Source organism: Elephas maximus, chromosome 2, assembly GCF_024166365.1.
Source record: "Elephas maximus indicus isolate mEleMax1 chromosome 2, mEleMax1 primary haplotype, whole genome shotgun sequence".
Taxonomy (NCBI): Eukaryota; Metazoa; Chordata; class Mammalia; order Proboscidea; family Elephantidae; genus Elephas; species Elephas maximus.
This window is the reverse complement of record NC_064820.1, coordinates 159,990,802-160,015,538: the sequence shown is the minus strand read 5'-3', so window position 1 is coordinate 160,015,538 and position 24,737 is coordinate 159,990,802. Positions and strand designations below refer to the sequence as shown.

The 24,737-nt window shown below is 40.5% G+C and overlaps 1 protein-coding gene across 2 annotated transcripts in view; it reads right to left on the bottom strand.

The window, feature by feature from the left end:
* Nucleotides 1–24,737, bottom strand: part of SH3RF2 (SH3 domain containing ring finger 2) — a 158,753-nt gene that overhangs the window by 71,796 nt on the left and 62,220 nt on the right. Inside the window, exons 3-5 of one of the 2 annotated variants that reach the window (XM_049873983.1) lie at nucleotides 18,934–19,203; nucleotides 7,950–8,045; nucleotides 2,207–2,530 (exon numbers count right to left, since the gene is read on the bottom strand). In XM_049873983.1, the coding sequence (XP_049729940.1) occupies nucleotides 2,207–2,530; nucleotides 7,950–8,045; nucleotides 18,934–19,203 (690 nt within the window). The remainder of the gene's footprint in view (nucleotides 1–2,206; nucleotides 2,531–7,949; nucleotides 8,046–18,933; nucleotides 19,204–24,737) is intronic. The other variant, XM_049873984.1, reaches the window with a different exon arrangement.

Genomic DNA, 24,737 nt, shown 5'->3' with positions numbered 1-24,737 from the left:
AAAGTGTGCGTATCCTTGTACAAAAGCTTTTGGAATGTGTGTGTAGGGAGGGAGTTCCAAGGTGTTTTAAGCTAGGACAGTACAGATGGGGGAATTTGTGCGTGTGTGTGTGTGTGTGTGTGTGTGTAATGTAGATGGTCGGCCGAATTATGTGAATGATGGAATTACAACCTTTTAGAGATCCAAACAATGTTATAAGATCTAAACCATTATGGGAGGTGACTGTTTTCCTTTCAGACCAGCATACAGGCCTTTGAGGAGCCCTTGACTCTTTCTTCCTCCTTGTCTTGTTAAAAAGGGATTAGAGCCCAATTAAACTGTTTAATCCCAAGGTAGAGATTCATGTCTAAAAACAAGATTTACAGCTTCTTAAAACAAATACATCAGTACAAGTTGAGGTTTGTCTTTTCAAGTTGCCACCTGCATGGTTCCAAAGAGTGTTTTCAGCTGAATATCCACCATGCAGTTATTAATTACTTTGCCTCATATCTCTACTTCTTCATCTTTTAAAGTACCCTTCAACCTAAATAGCCACAGGCTCTTAGAAGCACTTCAGCTTTTGATTGCCTTACCCGCCCCTTGGCATATCTCCCTTCAGTGGGTAACGCAGTGATCAGGGTTAATAATAACAATAGAAATAAGAGCTAACACTTATTGAGAGTTTAGTAAATGCCATGAACTGAAATCGACTTGACAGTAACTGGTTTGGGTCATTGGTGGTTCAGCGATAGGATTCTCATCTTCCATATGGGAGACATAGAGATCCAGACAGAGCCCTGGTGGCACAGTGGTTAAGAGCTTGGCTGCTAAACAAAAGGTCGGCAGTTTGAATCCACCAGCCGCTCCTTGGAAACGCTATGGGGCAGTTCTACTCTGTCCTATAAGGTCTCTATGACTTGGAATCGACTTGGCAACGGGTTTTTTTTTTTTTGTCTGTATATGGGGCACCTCATGTGCAGCCACCACCTGTCTGTCAGTGGAGGCTTGCGTGTTGCCATGATGCTCAACAAGTTTCAGTGGAGCGTCCAGACTAAGATGGACTAGGAAGAAAGGCCTGGTGATCTACTTCTGAAAACCAGCAAATGAATCACAATAGTCCAATCTGATCACAGGGATGGTGCGGACCAGTCAGTGTTTCGTTCCATTGTCCATGGGGTCGCAGGGAGTCAGAGGCTGGCTTACAAATAGCCAGCAACAATAACAACAACATCACATGCCAATCAACAACATTATCTGCTAAGGACCTTACATATATTATCCTATTAGATTCTCCATATGAAAACACCCAGGCTGGCTTCCTGGGTGTGTGACTTGGGCAGCAGCCCAGGGCCTGGTGCTTAGAAGGGCCTTGTACTTGGTTTAATGCTCTGTTGTTGCCATCTTGAAATTCTTAATTTTTGAACAAGGGGCCCTGCATTTTCATTTGTATGGGACCCCACAAATTATGTAACCACTCTTGAAACCATCCAAAAACCCACAGTTTCTTTTTCTTTCTTTTCCTTCCTTTCCAAGTGATGCCTAATAAACTGTCAGAGGAACGGGTTGTTGTTGTTGTTCTTAGGTGTTGCTGAGTCGATTCCGACTCATAGCGACCCTATGTACAATAGAACTGAACACTGCCCAGTCCAGAGGGATGGATAAAACAAAAAACCCAAACCCACTGCTGTCGAGTCGATTCTGACTTATAGCGACCCTATAGAACGGACTAGAACTGCCCCATAGGGTTTCCAAGGAGCACCTAGTGTATTCAACTGCCAACCTTTTGGTTAGCAACCATAGCTCTTAGTAACTCTCAATTTGTGGTGCCAAAACCCTCCCTGGAAAATGGGAGCCATCATCTCCTGGAAGGGAAAATCTCTAAGCGTCAGGAACTGTGTCATGGCCCTTAACACAGAAAAGCAAAGTATTGTGAGAATTTGGGAAAGTTGTCTAACCCCTGTAAGCTTCAATTTTCTCATCTATAAAATGGGGGATAATAGCAATAATACCAAACTCACAGGCTGTGACAAAGATGATATGAGATCATAGTATATATACATATACATATATATATATATTGCTCTGACACATATTATATATGGCAATACTTATTATTAATACATTATGGGTGCTTAGCAGTTGTGAAACATCAAATACTGCTTTTGACATGGTGCAAATCACCTGCCCAAATTCCAAGGTTCCATTATTCCAGTGGTTTGTTCCCTACCTGCCCCACAGAGCTGGGAGGAATGTCTGCTTTCTCCATGTGCTGAGTGATCACGGAGGGGTTGCTGGAGCTGATAAGCACTGGGGTGCTGATCTCCACCATATGGCGTCCTGAGGGAGAATGGACCATCCTGTTGAGAGTGTTCAAGGCTGTTGTGATGGAGAACTGCCCGGGCAACTTCCTCCTGGACCCAGGGCCCCTACGGAGGACCGGCGAGTTGACTGCTTTGCCTCTGGGGGATGAGGGCCCCAGAGGCAGATTTTTTGTGCGGGATGACGGACGGCCTTTGTTCTTTTCTAGGAGGTGTCTTGCGGTGAGGTTTGGCTGAAAGACAAAAGGTCCCATGAGAGGTTAATCTTCCTGATTCAATGTGAGTAGCTAAGTCTTACCCAGGCTGCTCTGAAGCCAGTTCAGATGCCATCTCCTTAATCATTCACTCCTGGGTCAGCAAAATAACAACTCCCATCTTTTATTAATATGTCCCAGGCACTTTGCTATATCAATAAATTCTCACAATTCTCCTGAGAGGTAGGTACTATTATTTATCTCTTACTAAGTTCTGGGAATCCCTGGTGGTGCAAACATTAAGCACTCGGCTGGTAACTAAAAAGCCAGCATTTCAAGTCCACTCAGAGGTGTCTTGAAAGCAAGGCCTGGCAATCTACTTTTGAACAATCAGTCATTGAAAACCCTGTGGAGCACAGCTCTACTCTGACGCACATGAGGCCACCATGAGTTGGAATAGACTTATGGCAACTGGTTTGATTTTTTTTTTTTTTAACTGAAGTCTGAGGGGGTTAAAAATAAGCCAGGATTCTCTTCCCAGGCCAGGGGCACTCTTCCCTGACCCTTTTCCCCTAGTAGACTCCTCCCACTCACCCTTTAGCTATGCCTGAAACCCCTAAACTGAGTGGAGTGACAGCCCTCTTGGTGCCCCAGCCCCGCAGTCCCCTGTGCCTTCCCATCATTGTATTTTCACTCTTTTTTTTAATCATTTACATGCCTTTCCCCAGCGGACTGTCAGCTATCCGAGGGCAGGGACTTTATCAGTTACCTTCTCTGCTGTATCCCAGAGTGGGTGCTTAGTCAGTATTTGCAGAATAATGCGTGAATGGACTTATTCAAGTTCATACCTTTGGTACGTGTTTTAGCCAGGATGTGAACCCATTCTGGGCCCTGGATCTTTATGCTGAGACCATCTTTTTCTACTTCCTTTAGATGCTTTTGGCTTATTACAATTCTCCCTTGTTCTTGTTCTGTATCTCCTTGTCAGTGTTGAGCTAGGAAATTGGCTCTCCAAAAAAAAAAAAAAAAAAAAAAAGCCCAGATTGTTTACCCATTTCTGTGGTTTAAATAAAGAGTTCCTGGGTAGTACAAAACATTAATGTGCTTGGCTGCTAACTTAAAGGTTGGAGGTTCAAGTCCACCCAGAGGTGCCTCAGAAGAAGGGCCTGGTGATCTACCTCCAAAAAAGCCATTGAAAACGCTATGGTTCTACTCTGATACACATGGAATTGCCATGAGTCAGAATCAACTCAGCAACTTTGTGTGTGTGTGTGTGTGTGTGTGTGAGACGTAGATACTTCTACCATGGCCAATTTCAGGTTACCGGTGACTTAACAACCGACTAGCAAAATTCCTGAAAATGTAGCAACCAGCTCATATAATTCAGCACCAACCAGCCAACTTTAGCACCCTATTATGTTAATGCAGAGGTGTCTGCCTTCCCTAATATATTGATAAATTGCCACAAAAAATATCATTTGAGTATCCTATCCACCAAGAGCTCCTGTGAATTCATTTCCTTCAGAAATCTGAAATATGTTAATAGAACAGAGGTTTGTGTGAATAAAACATTCCAGGATGACTACTTAAATTTCCATTATTATAACTGTCACTTCCCTGAGTGACAGTTTGTGCGTGCTCAACTACTAACCTAAAGTTGGCAGTTCCAACCTATCCAATGGCACTGTGAAAGAAAGGCCTAGCAACCTACTTCTGTGAAGATTACAGTCAAGAAAACCCTGTAGAGCAGTTCTACTCTGTAACACATGGGGTTGCCATGAGTCAAAATCAACTCGGCAGCAGTGGGTTATAATCCTCACCAATTGCCCTTAACAACCAAGTCTTACTCTGATTTAGAGATTCAGCTATAGAGGTGAACGGGAATTTGGCCATTGAAGAATGTTTTAATGGCAATGTACAGGGGACTAAAATACTTGAGACAGAAAATTTTAAAGAAAATGTGGTTTCTGCCTTAATATTGTGGAAGAATCATCAAGAAAGGGAGGGGCATTATCTCCACCATAAAGAGGAGAAAGTTGAGGTCCAGAGGGGTGACTTATAAATGGCAGTCAGTATGCAAACAACAAAACAAGCAACAAAATATCAGATAGTAATAAGTGCTCTGAAGTGACAGTGACTGGGGGGGTTGTTACTTTAGCATGGGGGGGGTCAGGGAAGACCCACTGAGAAGGTGACATTTCAGCTGAAACACAGATGACAAGAAAGAGCCAGCTACATGAAGACGGGGGTAAGAACATGCCAGGCAGAGGTATCATAACCAGTTACTGTCGAGTCAATTGGTACTCATGGCAACCCTGTGTGTGTCAGAGTAGAACTGTGCTCCACAGGGTTTTCAGTGCTGACTTTTCAGAAGTAGATCTCCAGGCCTTTCTTTGGAGATGCCTCTGGGTGGACTCAAACCTCCAGCCTTTATTTTAGCAGCTGAGTGCATAAGCCATTTGCACCACTCAGGAACTTCATAGAGGTATTTTGAGCTAGCAAAAAGGTCTTAAACAGGGAAGAAGCTCAGCCCGTTTGAAAAAAAGACAGAAGAAACAGAAAAGGCTGGGACAGACAGGGTGAGGAACAGGAGGTAAGAGAGGGGGCCAGAGAGCTCGGCAGGGGCCAGATCAGAAAAGGCCTGGGAGACTTTATTCTAAGGTAACAGGAAGACTTTGTCAGGGTTTAGGTAGAGGAGTGATATGATCCGAGCTGTGCTTTTAAAAACCTGCTTCAGTTTCCCACAAAGTTAAATATTTAGCATCTAACTCAGCAATCTCACTGCAACAAGAAAAATTTCACTGACCCAAGAGAAATGAAAGCTTATACCCACTCAAAAACCTGTATGCAAATGTTTATAGCAGTTTTGTTCATAATTGCCACAACTGCAAACAACCCCAATGTCTTTCAGCTGGTGAATGGATGAACAAACTCTAGTATATCCATAAAACGGAACACTCTTCAGCCATAAAAAGGAATGAACTTTTGATATACGCAACAATATGGGTGAATCTCAAATGCTTTATGCTAAGCGAAGGAAGCCAGGCTCAAAAGACAACATACTGTATGATTCCATCGATGCGACGTTTTGGAAAAGACAAAACTTTAGGAGCAGAAAACAAATCAGTGGTTTCCAGGAGTGAACAGTCGGGGAAGGAGTTGACTACAAAGAAGCAGCATAAAGGAATTTTGGGACCAACCTCTATCTTGATTGTGGTGATCATTATACAACTGAATGTATTTATCAAAACTCTTCCCACCGTACATCCAAAAGAGTAAATTTTACTGTATGTAAATTAAATAAATGAGAAAATAAAAAGCTCATTCTGGCTGTTATTCAAAACAGGAAGAGATACACCCGTTGCTGTCGAGTTGATTATGACTCACAGTGAGCCTACAGGACAGAGTAGAGCTGCCCCATAGAGTTTTCAAGGAGCACCTGGTGGATTTGAATTGCCAGCCTTTTGATTAATAGCTGTAGTACTTAACTACTACGCCACCAAGGTTTCTAGAATAGATACAGCGAAACCAATTAGGAGGTTACTGAAATTGTCTAGGCAAGCTCTGATGGCAGCCTGGACTAGGGACAATGTCTTCTATTCCCCAGAACACTTATCGCTCCATTGTTCATTGATTAACAGGGTGACACACAGGCTTTGAGTTGAATGAGTAAAGTTCTTTACGGTCATTCAGAGCTATACTAAGGAACCCTGGTGGTGCAATAGTTAAGTGCTCTGCTGTTAACTGAAAGGTTGGCGATTGGAATACACCCAACAGCTCTGTGCGAGAAAGACCTACGAAACCATAAAGCCTACAAAACCTATGGAGTAGTTCTACTCTGTCACATGGGGTCACTATGATTTGGAACCGACTTGATGGCACCCAACAACAATAGAGCTATAATGAAATAAGTTAATTTTTTTCTGCCCCGACCTAATTGCTCTGAACCCAGGTGAGTGTCACCATCACTTTTCCATCAGCATCGATAAAGGGCCCTGCGTGACTCTGCATCTCCCACGTCCTCTGTCGATGTGATTTATAGCTTGGTTGGGGAAGGACTGCAGATCTCTTAAATTTGCACCCACTCATTTGAAACAATACCTTTGAGGTTCACTGGGCTGAGCAAGAGTCAGATAACCTGGGCGGGCCCCGTTGGAGAAGTCTGGACAAGAATGGGCGTAAGCTTAGCGTTTGCTTTACCACCTTTTTATCCAGGTGCAATTCAATAAATCAAATGATACATTAACAAGAAAAGTCCTGTTCATGCCAAAAAACACATCATCCTTGTAAGAAAGCTTTCCTTCCTTCCAATTGTTTTGCATGACACGGGTAATTCAAAGCTTATTTAAAGAATTCTTGGCAAGTGCTAGTCTTAATGAAATGACTGAAGTCCAAATTTAAGTACCGCTTTAAAAAGCTCAATTTAGATTTCAAGTAATTTTTGAAAACCAAGTTCCCAGATCAGAGCAACCACTTGATTATTTTCTTCCCTTCCTAGCAATTAGGAGAACAAATGAAGCAATGGCTAGTTTGATGACAATCTTGAGGGTTCTTGTAATCACCAATTTCAGAGGTGAAGTGGTGGGGAGAGTATCCAAATGAACAATCATTAAATGTAGAAGTTTTGGAAAATAGGGTTTCAAAAATAGGTAATGAAACCAGCAGTGCCTTTTTCCTCAAACTTATGAAGAAGCTTCTTGAAATAATGCAGGGAATCACCCAAGTTCACACCTGTAAGAATTTGTTAAGCACCCCTTGTGTGTCCAGCTGAGCCCTGGTGGCTCAGTGGTTAAGCACTCGGCTGCTAACCGAAAGGTTGGCGGTTCGAACTCACCAGCCATCCTGTGGAAGATGTGGCAGTCGCCTTCTGTAAAGATTTCAGCCTTGGAAACCCTACGGGGCAGTTCTACCCTGTCCTGCAGGGTTGCTATGAATTGGAATCAACTCAACAGCCATGGGTTTGATTTTTTTGGTACGTATCCAAGTAGGTACTAGTTGCGACTGATCTCTGCCCTTGGCAAGTTAATCATCATCTTCCAATCACCATAATTGTTCCTCAACAAATGTTCCTTGACCCAGCAAGTGGCTCTACCACTGACCCAGACTCTCAAAACAGAAAGCAGGGCATGATCCTCGATCACATCTGTTTTCACCACACCCTCCTAGAGGGCTCTCTTTCATAGCTCTTCACTGCTCGTTTGTAATACTCTATGCCTGATAAACACCAATAAACATGGTTAAACAATGAAACCTCTCTTTTATATTTGCAATGACCTTTTCCCCATACTCTTGCAATGACTGGGTATTATCTTTAAAAAGTTCTTTTTGGCATCTTCAGAGACGTTAATTAGGTCTGAATAAGCCTCCTATCAAATAGGAATTGTTCCTAGGAATTAAGGTAGTGCATGCGTGTTTCTGAGTAATCTTTAATCAAGACGTAGATATCATATTCACGTACCTCCACAAACAAGATAGGGAAGATGCCTACTTTATCTCCTAACTTGCCTTCTGCCCAGTTCTCATCCACTCTGCTGATCACAGTGATGATATCATCCTGAAAGACAGAAAGTGTCATGGTCTCATTTACTCTGTTTTCAAGTGGGGAAAGCGTTCAGTGGAGGTCAGCGTGGTGTCCCAGATGGTGTAAGATGCAAGGAATGGAGAAGCTCTTTCACGATTTACTTACTTAATCTTTCTGCTAAAATGATCTTTTTCTGGAAAAGACAGGCTTTGGGTCCCTAAGACTGTAAGAGGTTTAGAAATAATTTGGAGGGCTAATGGAAACCAATAAGGAAACATGGAAATGTTTCTAATTTTCAATCATCAGCAGAATCAGCGATTTTCATGTAAATGAACCTAATGGAAAAATCAAAATGAAAGTCCTAGGAAGACAGATTTTTAGCTTACGCAAAAGGAAGAATGAAATTCATTCTTATTTTTTAAAGACTTGTAAGATCCTTGGAAACTCTGTGGGGCAGTTCTACTCTGTCCTATAGGGTCACTATGAGTCGGAACCGACTCGACGGCGCTGGTTTTTTTTGGGTTTTAAGATCTTATTCTTTTTTGTGTGTCACTTATTAAAGTGGCTTTGTGTATGTAGATAGTAGAAACATTTGACGATACAGATTAGCAAAACAAAGAAAAATTCTACCACAATAGAGATAAAAATCATTGTTAACATCTTGGTATATATTTTTTCCAGATTATTTTCTATGAAGATAAAACATAGATGTTGTTGTTGTTGGGTGCCGTTGACTCAATTTTGATTTATAGTAACCCCATGTAACAGAGTAGAACTGCCTCACAGAGTTTTCTAGGCTGTAATCTTTATTGGAGCAAATTGTCAGGTCCTTCTCCCCTAGAGCCGCTGGGTGGGTTTGAACCCCAGCATTTCAGTTAGCAGCCAATCAGTTAGCCAAGACATATATACATGTATATATGTGTATGTGTATTGTCTGTGTATACATATACACACACATACATACATACTGACTTTTAAACATCTTTTTCAAAAAACATACATATGCATACATAAAACAGATAAATCTTAGATATATGGGTCAATAAACTTTTACATTTGGATGCATCCACAAAACCACCATCCAGATTGAAATACAGAACATTTCTAGGACCCTTTGTGGCCTTTCCCACCTCCTAGCAAGAGTCAACCACTATTCTGACTTCTATCACTATAAATTCATTTTGCCAATTCTTTTTTTTTTCTTTTTAGTGCCCACAATAAAGTTATGTTTACAGCACCACGTTCATTTGTTTATATATTGCCTATGAATGCTTTTGTGTGATAAAGGCAGAGTTGAGTAGTTGCAACAGAGACCGTACAGCCTGCCCAGGACCCTCTATTGTGATCCCTGTCAGAGCAGTCAATGGTGGTAGCCAGACACCATCTAGTTGTCCTGGACTCAGTCTGGTGGAGGCCATGGTGGATGTAGTCCATTAGTCCTTTGGACTAATATTTCCCATGTATCTTTATTTTTCTTCATTCTCTCTTGCTCCCGAAGGGGTGAGACCAGTGGAGTATCTTACGTGGCCGCTCACAGGCTTTTAAGATCCCAGACACTACTCACCAAAGTAAAATGTAGAACATTTTCTTTATGAACTATGTTATTTCAATTGATCTAGATGTTCCCTAAGACCATGGTCCGCATAGCCCTCATCCTAGCAATTCAATCCTTCAGGGAGTTTGGATGTGTCTATGGAACGTCCATGACCTTGCCTTGGACAAGTTGTGCTGGCTTCCCCAGTATTGTATACTGTCTTACCCTTCACCAAAGGTACGACTTATCTCTTGTCTATTTAGTGTTTTTCCATCCCTACCCCTACCCTTCCTCGTAACTATCAAAGATTGTTTCTTTTTGTGTGTAAACCGTTTTATGAGTTTTTATAGTAATGGTCTCATACAATATTTGCTCTCTTGTGACTTATTTCACTCAGCATTATGCCCTCCAGATTCATCCATGTTATGAGACGCTTCTCAGATTCATCATTATTCTTCATTATTGAGTAGTAGTCTATTGTGTGTATGTACCATAGTTTGTTTATCCATTCATCTGTTGATGGGCATCTAGGTTGTTTCCATCTTTTTGCTATTGTGAACAATGCGTGCATATGTCTATTTGTTTGATGACTCTTATTTCTCTAGGATATATTCCTAGGAGTAGGATTGCTGCATCATGTGATATTTCTATTTCTAGCTTTCTAAGGAAGTGCCATATCGTTTTCCAAAATGGTTGTTTCACTTTGCGTTCCCACCAGCAGTGCATAAAGTTCCAGTCTCCCTGCAGCCTCTCCAACATTTGTTATTTTGTGTTTTTTTGGATTCATGCCAGTAATGCCAGGATGAGATGGTATCTCATTGTGGTTTTGATTTGCATTTCTTGTTTTTTGGGTAATGTCTAGTGATCGTGAGCATTTCCTCACATGTCTGTTGGCCACTTGAATGTCTTCTTTGGTGAAGTAACTGTTCATTTCCTTTGCCCATTTTTTTTAACCTGGATTATTTGTCTCTCTGTTCTAGAGGTGTTGGGTTTTCCTGTAGATTTTAGAGATTAGAGCTTTGTCAGATTTGTAACAGCCAAAAATTTTTTCCCAGGCAGTAGGTTCTCTTTTTGCTCTTTTGGTGAAGTCTTTTGATGAGCATAAGTGTTTAATTTTTAGAAGATTAGTTATCTAGGTTATCTTCTGGAGTTTGTGTGTTGTTAGTTATGGTTTGTATCCTGTCAATGGCATTCATTAGGGCCAATAGCATTGATCCTATTTTTTCTCCTATGATCTTTATAGTTTTTATAAAACTTTATAGTTTTTGTTTTTATATTTAGGTCTTTGATCCATTTTGAATTAGTTTTTGTGTATGATGTGAGGTAGAGGTCCTGTTTCAATTTTTTTTGCAGATGGACATCCAGTTTTGCCAGCACCATTTGTTAAAGAGACTGTCTTTTCCCCATTTGATGGACTTTGGGCGCTTATTGAAGATCAGGTGACGTAATTGGATGTATTTACATCTGGGTTCTCAATTCCGTTCCACTGGTCAGTGTATCTGTCATTGTACCAGTACCAAGCTATTCTAACTACCATCGCTGTATAGTACGTTCTGAGGTCTGGTAGTGAGAGTCGTCCTACTTTATTCTTCTTCATTAATGCTTTACTTATTTGGGGGTTCTTCCCTTTCCATATAAAGTTAATGATTTATTTTTCCATCTCTTTAAAGAATGATGTTGGTATTTGGATTGGGGTACACTGTATTTGTAAACAGCTTTGGGTAGAATTGTCATTTTCACAATGTTGAGTCTACCTATCCATGAGCATGGTATGTCTTTCCATTTATGTAGGTCTCTGTTGGTTTCTTGTAGTAGTGTTTTGTAGATTTCTTTATATAGGTCTTTTACATCCCTGGTTAGATTTATTCCTAAGTATTTTGTTTTTTTAGGGGCCATTATTTTTTTATTATAAATGGTATTGTTTTTCTGATTTTCTTTTCATCATTCTCTTTATTGGTGCATAGGAATCCAACTGACTATATCCTGATGCTCTGCTGAATCTTTCTATTAGTTCCTGTAGTTTTCTTGAGGATTCTTTTGGGTTTCCTATGTATAGTATCATATCATCCTCAAATTGGGACAGTTTTACTTCTTCATTACCAATTTGGGCACCCTTTATTTCTTTTTCTTGCCTTATTGCTCTAGCTAGGACTTTCAGAAAAATGTTAAATAGGAGTGGTGATAAAGGGCATCCTTGTCTTGTTACTGTTCTCAAGAGGAATGTTTTCAGCCTCTCTCCATTAAGAGTGATGTTGGCTGTTGGTTTTGTATAGATGCCCTTTATTATGTTGAGAAATTTCCCTTCTATACCTATTTTATTGAGAATTTTTATCAGCAATGGGTGTTGGACTTTGCTGAATGCCTTTTCTGCATCCATTGAGATGATCGTGTGATTCTTTCATTTTATTTATGTGGTGGATTATGCTGATTGATTTTCTAATGTTGAACTACCCTTGCATACCTGGTATGAAGCCTACTTGGTTGTAGTGCATTTTTTTTTTTGATATGATGTTGAATTCTATTGGCTAGAATTTTGTTGAGAATTTTTGCATCTATATTCACTAGAGATATTTGTAATTTTCCTTTTTTGTGGTGTCTTTGCCTGGTTTTGCTATCGGGGTTATGCTGCCTTCATAGAATGAATTCAGACATGTCATTTCCTTTTCTATGTTCTGAAATAGTTTGAGTAGTACTGGAGTAAGCTCTTCTTTGAATGTTTGGTAGAATTCTTCAGTGAAGCTGTCAGGGCCAGGACTTTTTTTGTTGTTGTTGTGGAGAGTTTTTTAATTACCTCTTCAGCCTCTTCTTTTGTTATAGGTTTATTTAATATTTCTACCTCTTTTTGTGTTAGTTTAGGTAGGTAGTGTGTTCCTAGAAATTTGTCCATTTCCTCTAGGTTTTCAAATTTGTTGGAGTACAATTTTTCACAGTATTCTGTTATGATTCTTTTAATTTCAGTTGGGTCTGTTGTGCTATCGCCCATCTCATTTCTTATTCAGGCTATTTGCTTCCTCTCCTGTTTTTCTTTTGTCAGTTTGGCCAATGGTTTATTAATTTTGTTGATCTTTTCAAAGAACCAGTTTTTGGTCTTGTTAACTCTGTCAACTGCTTTTCTATTCTCTATTTCATTTATTTCTTCTCTAATTTTTATTATTTCTTTTCTTCTGGTGCTGTGGACTTCTTTTACTTCTATGTTTTCGAGTTGTACGGTTAATGTTATCACTTTGGCCCTTGCTTCTTTTGGGATGTGTGCATTTATTGCTGTGACCTCTGAGCACTGCTTTTGCTGTGTCCCAAAGGTTCTGGTAGGATGTGTTTTCATTCTCATTTGATTCTGTGAATTTCTTTATTTCGTCCTTGATTTCTTCTATAACCCAGTAGTTTGGAGCAAGGTGTTGTTCAGCTTCCACGTATCTGATTTTTTTTCCTTGTTGTTTTCTGTTATTGATTTCTGCTTTTAAGGCTTTATGGGCAGAAAAGATACTTTGTAATATTTCAATGTTTTGCATTCTGTTGAGGCTTGCTTGCGGCTTTGTGGGCCTAATATGTGGTCTACTCTGGAGAATGTTCCATGTTCTTTGGAAAAGAAGGTATACTTGGCTATTGTTGGGTAGAGTGTTCTGTATACATCTATGAGATCAAGTTGGTTGATTGTGGCATTTAGATCTTCTGTATCTTTGTTGAGCTTCTTTCTAGATGTTCTGTCCTTCACCGAAAGTGGTGTGTTGAAGTCTACTATTATTGTGGAGCTATTTCTGTTTTCGGTGCTGTTAGAGTTTATTTTATGTATTTTGGAGCTCTGTTGTTGGGTGCATAAATATTTATTATGGTTATGTCCTCCTGGTGTACTGACCCTTAAATCATTATATAATGTCCTTCCTTATCCTTTGTGGTTGATTTTGCTTTATAGTCTATTTTGTCAGAGATTAATATTGCCACTCATGCTCTATTTCATTGTCATTTGCTTGATATATATTTTTCCATCCTTTGAGCTTTAGTTTGTGCCTTCGAGTCTAAAGTGTGTCTCTTGTAAGCAGCATAGAGACAGATCTCTGTCTCTTTTTTGGTGTATTTAGTCCATTTACATTCAGCATAATTATTGATAGGCATGAGTTTAATGCTGTCATTTGGATTTTTTTTTTTTGGTGCTGTTGACAGTTTCTTTGTTCTACTTAATTTTCTGTGCTGAGTTGTTTTTCCTTATGAATTTTCATCATTGTTGATTTTGTATTTGCTGAATCTTTATGTTTTTCTTCTTTTTTAGTTTGATGTGTAGGATTGTTAGTTTCCTTTGTAATTACATTAATATTTACCTCTATTTTTGTAAGTTTAAACCAATCTTTTATTTCTTGATATCATCTTGACTTCCTCTCCATATGAAAGTTCTATGACTACACTATTTAGTCCCTCTTTTTTGTTTTAATGTTGTCCTGTTTTACATATTGGCATCTCTGTTTCACTATTCTCAGTGTCTTAGCTCTGATTTATTTTTGCAACTTCCCTATCTGGGTTGATGTCTGGTTATTCTGTACTGTGTTCTAGTCTTGGGTTGTTATCTGATGCTATTGATTCTCTAACCAGAAGACTCCCTTTAATTTCTTCTAATTTTGGTTTGGTTTTTACAAATTCCTTTAACTTCTGTTTATCTGGAAATGCCCTAATTTCACCATCATATTTGAGAGACAGTTTTGCTGGATATATAATTCTTGGCTGGCAATTTGTTTTCTTCAAGGTTTTACTTATGTTATCCCATTGCCTTCTTGCTTGCATGGTTTCCGCTGAGTAGTCAGAGTTTAGCCTTATTGACTCCCCTTTGCAGATGACTTTTCCTTTATCCCTAGTTGCTTTTAAAATTCCCTCTATATCTTTGGTTTTGGCAAGTTTGATTATAATATGTCTTGGTGACTTTCTTTTGGGATCTACCCTGTGTGGGGTTTGGTGAGTTTCTTGGATAGATATCTTCTCATCTTTCATGGTATCAGGGATGTTTTCTGCCAATAAGTCTTCAACAATTCTCTGTATTTTCTATTATCCGCCCCCCCCCCCCCCCCCCCGTTCTGGTACTCCAGCCACTTGTAGGTTGGTTATTCCTCTTGACAGAGTCCCACATAATTCTTAGGGTTTCTCCATTAAAGAAAAATTCTTTTATCTGATTTTTCTTAAAATAAATTGGTGTTAAGTGCTTTATCTTCAGTCTTACTAATTCTGACTTCCATTGCCTCAATTCTGCTCCTATGACTTTCTATTGAGTTCTATAATTCTGAAATTTTATTGTTAATCTTTTGGATTTCTATTTGCTGTCTCTCCATGTATTCTTGCAGCCTGTTAAATTTGTCATTATGCTCTTGTATAACCTTCTTAAGTTCCTCTGTTGCTTTGTCTGTGTGTTCTTTGGCTTGTTCTGCATTTTGCCTGATCTCCTTCCTGATCTCTTGAAGAGCTCTGTATATTAATCTTTTGAATTCTACCTCTGTTAATTCCAAGACCTTCTCTCCCTCTGAGATGTTTCTTGGTTATTTGTTTTGGTCATTTGCTGAAGCCATCATGGTCTACCTCTTTATGTGATTTGATATTGACTGTGGTCTCTGAGCCATCAATAAGTTATCACATTGATTTATTTTATGTTTTATTACTGTGTCCTAGCTTCTTGTTTTGTTTTGATATGCCCAAATAGGCTGGTCATGTGAGCTACTTTGATTATTGGTGTCTTTGAAGCTCTAACATCCTGTCACCAGGTGGTTACAGCTGTTACTAGGTATGTGAGCCCAGGAGTCCATTTACTTTTCTTGTGTGGATTCAGCTCAGGTGTCCAGGTCATCGTTCACTGAGTGTGTGGTGCAGGCTCTATCTACACTCCTAGATGGGCAGGGCTACATAGGGGTGATTGGAGTAGGCACAGGTATCTGGCTGCAGTGGGAGGTTATGTGCTGAGCAACGTAGGGCGTTGACAGCTGCCCCTGAATGCCTAGGTGGAAGGCATGTCCCTGATACCTAGAGTGCACAGGTGGGTGGGTTTTCCAGCTGAACTTTGGGCAGTGAGTGCTGTGGCTGGGAGGCACCACTTATTCTCAGACCCCTGTCATGTGTGGCTAGGTGGAGTGGGTGGAGCTAACCAATCCTCATTCTCTTGATGTGGGTAGGTGAGGACCCTGCTTAATGGGCAGGGTGCTGTCAAACTCCATGTATCTGCCACTCCGCCATAGCTGTTGCAGTTGAAAATAGGCTTCAGGTATATACCCTGATGTACTATGCCAGTGAGGGCCTATGCTGTTGAAATGGGCCCACACAGTTCTAGGCAGGCATTCAGAGTCCATGGACCACTAATACCTGTGCCTAGGCAATGGGACTGTGCCTGCCCTCAGTTCCCAGTTTAGGAAAGCAGGCAGATTTTTTCCTGTTTGTTAATTTGTTTCATCGCCAAAGTTGAGAGAATAGCTCGGGACATGCAAGGGGTCCCACTTCCAGCCCAGGAGGTGCGGCAATTGCTGAAGCTGGCCCAGGACTAGAGTAGAGTGGGGAGGGTGCTGGTGAATGGCAGAGAGGTACTTCCCAGAGGGGGGAGGGTTTTTTTGATCCTGCGCAGTAGTTTAGACGATTACACTTAACTTTCGCAGATTCAGCATCGCTTCTCCCTGGTTCTGGAGGCTTGTGCAGACTCTCTGCCACTCAGTTTCTCCTGGTGTGGAAAATGAATCCTGAGTGCTACTGATTGCCTCAACCTGTGCACTGGCTGATCCAGCCTGCTGGGTGCCAGCCAGGCCAGGTCTGGCAAATTCTCACTGCTTATGAACTGTCTCTCCACCCCCTGCCCCTCAGTCCAACTCCTCAACTTTGTCTTTGATGGTCAGGACTCCTAGATTGTTATATATGATTGATTCACTTGTTTTTTTTTTTTTTTGATCTTTACTGTAAAAGGGACAACAGGAAGCGTATGACTACTCTGCTATCTTGGCCCCACCCTACCTCATTTTGCCAATTCTTGTACTCCATACAAATGAAATCATGCAGGACACAGTTTTTCATATCCACTGAGCCTTGGTATACATGTCACTTCCTCAGAGAGGTCTCCCTGCCCTTCTGAGCCATTCCCCTCGGTAACTTAGATCGACCCAAATGTAAATTCATTAATGCATTATAGTTTTCCATAGCTTTCTCTGTCCTTATGACAATTTCTAATCATACATTTATATGCAATTACTTCTAACTGTTGAATTGGTGTATGTTTTGCTGTGTATATTCTCAACAACAGAATAAATAAAATTAATTAAAAATATATGCTATAAATGCTATGGGGCAGTTCTACTCTGTCCTATAGGGTTGCTATGAGTCGGAGTCAACTCGACGGCACTGAGTTTTTTTTTTTTTTTTTTTTGTTGGTATTACTTCTTTAATGCCTGTCTACCCCACCAGACCACAACTGCATGTGTGCAGGGCCTGGCTCTGTTTTGTTCATCTCTGTATCCCCAGCATCTAACACCGTGGTTCTCTCTTAGCAGTTACCCAATAAATATTTCTTGAATGCATGCATGCGTGAATGAACTGTATAATTTACTGAGATAGGAAAGGAGCAGCTTTGGGAGGAAAGATCTTGAATGTAATTTGGACATGCTGAGTTTAGGAAGACTGTGAAATTTTCAAGTGAAGTCTCAGCCTTCCATAGCCCTCCAGATCTTCTATTCTGACCCCTGGGTCAGAACTTCCCATTTACGAGTCTGTTTCTCCCACCAGACTCCTGGCTACATGAAGGTAGGGACAATGACTAATCACTTTATGCCCAGTGACCAGCTTGGCACAAAGATTGGCTGAGTGGATGAGTGAGCATGTGGAGTAACTGCCCTAGTGTGCAAAATTTCCAGAGAGGGATAGAGAAGCAGGTAATGTTTCCTGCCTATGTCTTCCTCCAGCTGCGTCCCCAGAGCCCAGTGTCTAAGGCCCGGCACGGAGTAAATACTCAATAAATGGTTGTGGAATTAAACTGACCTTCCTCTACAGTAGTATAAGTATACACTTTGCAGTTCAAGCTACAGAATGACCTCCCCTAGAGTCTTGCTCTGAGATGCCAAGACAATAATGAAGATCATTATTTCAAAATCTGGGGGACAGTGAGGTTATCTGGTTTGAAGGAATCTGAAGGAAATCTCCTTTCTGGTGGTGGTGGAATAAAAATATTTTACAAAACAAAAGACCTTTTCCTGAGCAGTGCTACTTCTTGTACTTATATTCAATCTACTCATCATCAGTACCCAGGAATAAAAATAACCTTAACTTTCTATGAGCAAATGTGAATGCTTAAGGAATGATTAATTCTAAATCCAGAGAACTAAAATGGTCCAGACTCTGGTAGAACCATCATTTCTTGCAAATGGTGAAGAATCATCTGATAAAAAAGGCACAGGTCTACTGGATATGCATAAAAGCACATTGTATTAAAAAAGAGAGAAAATCTTAGGTCAATTAATGTGCTTGAAAAATATATCCCGTAAGAAGTTATGTAAGTACAACGGTATGATTATGTTATTGTGTGTGTTTAGAATATTTTGAATACTATGTTTACAATAAAATAGAATATCGTGAATTAGTGAAATTAAGTGACCATAACTTGGTCAGCAAGAAGATCTATTAGATGCAGGCATGATAAAGAGGAAAGGGCTGTACAGTCTTATACAGCTGATTATCAAGCTGTGTTTACAATTTGCTCTTTGCATGTCTGTTTTGGCCAATACTCTATCACCATGGTGGCAGGGACTGTGTCTCCTCACTCATGCTGTATCCCAATGCCTGACGATAACAGATGCTTAAAAATGCTGTAGAGTGAACGAGTGAATGTGTGAATAGATACGTTTATAATCACAAAGGGAAGGCTTAAGCATTTATACCAAACACTTATCTCTTATTTTTATCCGATTTACCTAGAAATTTCACTTCCATGTAGTTTGAATTATACACACACAGGCATATATGTGTGTATATATAAAATATATATATATATACATATCCATGCATACACATACATACATACATACAAAAAAGTCAAACCTGTTGGCATTGAGTCAGTTTCAGCTCATGGTAACCCCATATGTTACAGAGTAGAACTGCTCCATAGTGTTTTCTTGGCTGTAATATTTTACAGAAGCACATTGCCAGGCCTTCCTTCTGTAGTGCTGCTCAGTGGGTTTTAACTGCCAACCTTTAGGTTAGTAGTTGAGTGCAAACCGTTTGCTCCACCCAGAGACCTTATATAAACACATACATATCCATATACTCATAAATATATATATATATATAAAACATAAAATTTAAAAAAATCAGCAAATACTAAACAATGTCCTGTTCCACCACAGTCTCTATACGGCCCTCAGTGACTTTGGTGGCCACCCAGAATCTTACCTTGAGGAAGGTCAGACAATCCTGGTTCTCACTCTTGTCCCTGTCTCGTAGGTCGAAGTTGTAGAGGGCGCGGCAGAGCGGGGGTGGCTGGGGCAGTTGCTTGATGATTTCCACAGAGCTCGCTGGGAAGATCCCACTGACTCCATTGATCTCCCCCTGGTACCAGTTCTCATCAAGCTGTCTCCGGAGAAGGATGACATCTCCCTTATTAAACCTCAGGTCACCGGGATTCTGCCCTCGGTAGTTGCACAAGGCCTTTGCTCGAGGTACCTGTAGTGGCACAGACCAATAAAATATGTACTTAACTTAGAGGCTGGTGGGGCAGCGTGTATAATATTAATAACTAATTACTGAGCACTGTTGATGTGCTAAGTGTTGTATGTGGATGATCTTGTTTAGTCTATGTAGTCCTTCGAAACAGACATTCTCATTACCCTCATTATCAGACAGGGTAACTGAGGCACAGTGACTTGCCTAAAGTGACACAGCTGGAAAATGGCAGATATGGGGTCTAAACTCATGCTACCTGATTCTAGAGTTCTTGTTCTTAATCACCATGCTGGGAGCAGGCTTTGGACCTGGATCCACCACTACGTGAACTCGAGTAAGCCAGTGATGTTTTCTATATCTGAATCCTGATTTGGAATTCTGGCTCTACCTCCTTTAACTGTGCGACTATGGCTAAGTTATTTAATCTTTCCAAAGCTGTAATTCCTTCATTTATAAAATGGGGTAATAATAGCAGTGCCTACTAGAGTTGTTGTGAGGAATAGATAATATTCAAAATGTATTTCACATATTGCCTGACACAGAGTATATGTGCTCAATGAAGGACTGCTCTTATTGTCCTCACCAACTGATGTTGTTAGTTGCTGTCGAGTTGGCTCTGACTCCTGGAGACCCTATGTACAACAGAATGAAACATTGTTCGATTCTGTGCCATCTTCACAATCGTTGTTATGCTCAAGTCCATTGTTGTGGCCACTGTGTATTTTGAGTGCCTTCCAGCCTAGCGAGCTCATCTTCCAGCACTATCTTGGACAACATTCTGTTACAATCCACAGAATTTTCCTTGGCTAATTTTCGGAAGCGGATAGTCACGCCTTTCTTCCTAGTCTGTCTTAGACTGGATGCTCTGCTGAAACCTGTCCTCCATGGGTGACCCTGATAGTATTTGAAATACTGGTGGATAGCTTCCAGCATCATAGCAAGACACAAGCCACCCCAGTATGACAAATTGACAGACGGGTGGTGGATCTTTGTCCATAATGGGGGACCACTGGTGGCACAATAGTTAAGCACTTGGCTGCTAATCAAAAGGAGTTGGTTCAAACCCACCAGTGACTCCGAGGGAGCAAAGATCTGGCAATATGCTCCCGTAAACATTACAGCCAAGGAAACCCTATAAGGCAGTTCTACTCTGTCCTATAGGGTCTATATGAGTTGGAATGGACTTGACAGCATCTAACAATGACAGCAGTTCTATCTACTCCTCAGTATTGCTGGGAAGAAAACTGAGATGAAAACCATCTGAAAATAGAAGTGTTATATGAGAGTGATGTAGTATAATTTCTCTTCAACCTTCTCTAGAAAGTGTAAACATCATGAATGATTGCATCATTAGGAAGCTCAAATGAGACAAAGAAACAATTAGTCAGAAATCAATCATCGATTTAAAAAAAATCTGCAAAAGAATCCTCATTTGTCAAATCAGTTGTCTGTCTAAATAATTACATCAAATTCTTTTTTTTTTTTTTCTATTTGAGATTGGTTTTCTCCACGCAGAAATGGCCTCACTCTGATCTTGCTCAGAGTTAGTTTGGCAAACTGAAAGTTCAAACAATTTAGGCTTACTAGAAAGCCCTTCAGTGTCACCTGGGATAGTATTTTGTTTTGTGTTTTTTCTTAGCGATGGTGTGAAATAGACCCCGCCCATGGTAGCAGTCTTGCTATTTATAACGGGGTGCAGGGAGGCGTTAATTCAGCTCTCTGAGGTCCTTCCAAATCTGCAATGTTCATTTAAAAAGGGATTTCAAGCAGCTTAGGGGTAGAGACAAGATCTGACCATCACTTTGCTGATGGGATGGTGGAGCGGTGTTTTTCTGCTGCTCCCTGAATACAGTAAGGGGAGCCTAGGGAACTAGAAAACCACAGGAACATAGTTTATCCTCAGGAAACTCATGGGCAAGTGAGCAAAGACATGTGTACTAAGAGGTTTATCACAGTGCTGTGACTATACACGGCGAATTGGTTGAATACATTATGATACACCCATACAGTGGAAAAGCCAGCCATCATTAAAATTGATGATGTTGGTTTATATTTAATAACATTGACAGTTACTGACAATATACTGTTAAGTGTAAGAGAAGATGTTAAAAACTGTTATGTAGACTATGCTTTCATTATAAATGCGTATGTATATTTTTACCTGGGGAAACTGCCAGATGACTATATACCAATGTTTCAAGAGTGGTTATTTCTGAGTGGTGAGATTTTGAATATTAAAAAAATTTGTTTTCTTAAGTGCTTAGTTGTGTTTTCTAACTTTTCTAGCATGAAATAATTATATTACTTATTAAAATTGGACAATAAAGTGAAAATGAATGAAGCTGGAGAATGAGGAATGAAAGGTATTTTCTTTAGGAAGAAAACAAGCCAAGCTGAGTAGGATCAGCAAACCATGCAATTACCTATTTAGGGAAGATATTCCTTACCAGAGAATTAAGCAGGTAGAAGCAGGGATCAGGGCAAAGAATGACCAAGGGATGAACCAAATCTACTAGACTTCTAGGTTTGGGTAAATCAGAGAATAATTGTTGTCCCTCCATATTCCTTCTCAAGTTTCCATTGCAATGTAGACCCCGTTTTTCTAGGTATATGACCACCTGGAATATTGGTCATATTTTCCAATCTCCCTGGAAGGTAAGTTCTGGCCAATGGAATGCAAACAACTTATAGGAAATGTCCTTACTGAAAGAGAATGATTCCCTTTTTCCTTTCCTCCATCCTGCCATGTGGAATGCAGACATGACTGTTGGAGCTCTAGCTGTCATCTTGGACAGATAAGGAAGTGGGTTACACCTAGACAGAGAAGGAAGGATCCTGCATTGCAGAGCTGCCCTACTAGTTCTGGACTGCTTTGCTTCCAGACTTCTGCTTGAAAGTTAAACTTCTATCTTGCCTAATGCATGGTTATTTTGGATTTATGAAAAGAAAAGAAAGAATGAAAAGAAAAAGAAACCAAGCACCTTTGACTTTGCATAGTAATGATAATATCAATACCAGAACCAAACCCATCGCCTTCAAGCAGATTCCGACTCATAGACACCCTATAGGACAGAGTGGAACTGCCCCATAGGGTTTCCAAGGTTGTAAATCTTTATGGAATCAGACTGCCACATCTTTCTCCCATAGACTGGCTGGTGGGTTCGAATAGTCGACCTTTTGGTTAGCTGAGTGCTTAACCACTCACTACCCGGGCTCCTTCTTAACACCAATAACTAATATTTATTGAATGCCTCTTCCTAAGTACTTATTTTTTAATTCTTACAATAACCTTTGAAATATGTATTATTTCTAATTCTATTTTTCAGATTAGAAAATTGGGGCTCAGAGAGGTTAAAAAGCCAACCAAGTTCATGAAGCTAAAAAGTGGTAGATTTAGAATTTGAACTCTGGTCTGCCTGTTTCCAAGCTCAGGCTCTTAACCAATGCTTCAATGTTTTCTCAAATGAAGTCTGTGGTTTACCTGTATCAGAATCCTGGGAGATGTTAAAAAATGCAGATTCCTGGACCTCATTCCTGACCTATTTGTTCAGAATCTCTTAGAGTGGGATTCAAGTAGTTGTTTTTTTCTCAAGGTCCCCTACCATTCAAGTTCGATGCTGCTGGTCTGTGCTATGGAGCCCAGTAATGGTCTGTGCTATGGTGGCATAGTGGTTAAGAGCTCAGCTGCTAACCAAAAGGTCAGTCGTTCAAATCCACCAGCTGCTCCTTAGAAATCCTACTGGGTCCCTATGAGTTGGAATCAACTTGACAGCCATGGGTTTTGTTTTTTTTTTGTCTGAGCTGTACCTTGTTCTAACTCAACTGGGAAGAATGTTGTTTTAATAGGAGTTTTGTAAATGGCTAAGATGTTTTCTTCCTTGTCTTTCTAGAAGATATTCCAGTGCAACTTGCTTACTTTTTTTAAAATGGTTACTGAGCAAGTATATTAAACTGAAATTGCATAAAATGCTAAGATTCCTTTGAAGATGACTAAATTTGAAACTCTGAGATAGTACTAATTGCCTGACTGGCCATCTTCATTTTTTCACCAACTCCCCTCAGTACAGGGAAGTATTGCGGAAGTGAATCGTGAATTCTACTTTTAACATGAACACCGTCTTTCTCTTCACTTTGGATAATCCGTTTTCCGGTATTTCGAGTTCTACATTCACACTTATAGGAAACACTGGTTTCCATGTTGGAGAGAGAGAGGGACACAGAGAGTGAGAGACACAGAGAGACTGTCACAACTGAAAGGGAGGGAAATGAACATTAATTGTCCTTCTGCCAGGCCACAGAAACTTTTCTCACATTACTGCACTACTGCATTTTCCATGTATCAGCTCATTCATATGATCTCAAAGCCCTACGAAGTAGGTGACATTATTTCATTTTATTGATGAGGAAGCAGACGTTCTGAGATGTTAAACGCTACCAGGCCAAGGTCGCATGGCCAAGGTAGGGGTGGGTGCAGATTTGACCTGGGCTCCTTTGACCTCAGAGCCCCAGTGCTTCTACCACCCTGCACTGTCTCCCATCCCGCTGCTGTCCTCCAAGATGTTTTTCCATCACAAAACTCATCTGGAGCTCAGTTTTGTAATCAACATCTGAAAAGAGTGTGAAGGCAATTTGCTTGCTGATGGCTGTATTAGCATGAATTATTGAACTCCAGAGCCCTCTCATAAATGTTAAGCACCTGAAGAGACTCAGCTGGTTGATTCTATCCAGTCCTCAAACTGTTCTCTCTAGGGAAAACGATTCCGAATTCACGTCAGCTATCGTCGGCTGTTCGGCTGTATTGGTGGTAATAGCGTTTATCGCCCGTAATTGTTTTCTGTCTCCAAAGGTGTAGTGGGAGGGAGCACGGGGGATAAAGGGCATGCAGGGGTCCCACAGCCAGGGCATTACCAAACTCTTATTTCCTGTGTTTTTCAGACAGTCACATAATCCAAGTAGAAGCTTGTGTATGTGTAAAAGGCTTACCTTTTCTGATATTCAAAAGGCTTCTGACTTTGCGCTCCTGTAATTTGTCTATTCAGTGAAACATGAGTCCCCTTGGTAGGGTCTGGAAATAATGAGGGTTATGCTTCTGATGGGGAGATAATCCATAGAACCGAGACACAAGGAAACAAGGGCAGCGTACGAAGATATTCATGGTAAAATTATACTGCTGATTTGCCAACCATCCTATTCTCTAAGGAACCACCTGTATCACTCTCCATCTTCTGATGGGTATGTCGTTCACTCTGGTCACACCACACACTCAGGGGTATGTGGCCCAGACTGGCCAGTTAGAGTTGCATATCCCTCTGGCATAGTGATTGGTACAGGGGTAGGCATGTGACACAATCAGGGCCAATTAGAATTTTCCCTGAGATTTAGATGTGAAGAATCTTTTTACTTTTACATCATGAGCCTTAAGGTTATAGGCCTCAGAATGCCAGTGGTGATATTTCCCAGCCAGTAGACACACATTCCTGAATAAAACCACAGAGAGTACCAGAGCTACAGATATAGTGTGATAGATAGGTAAA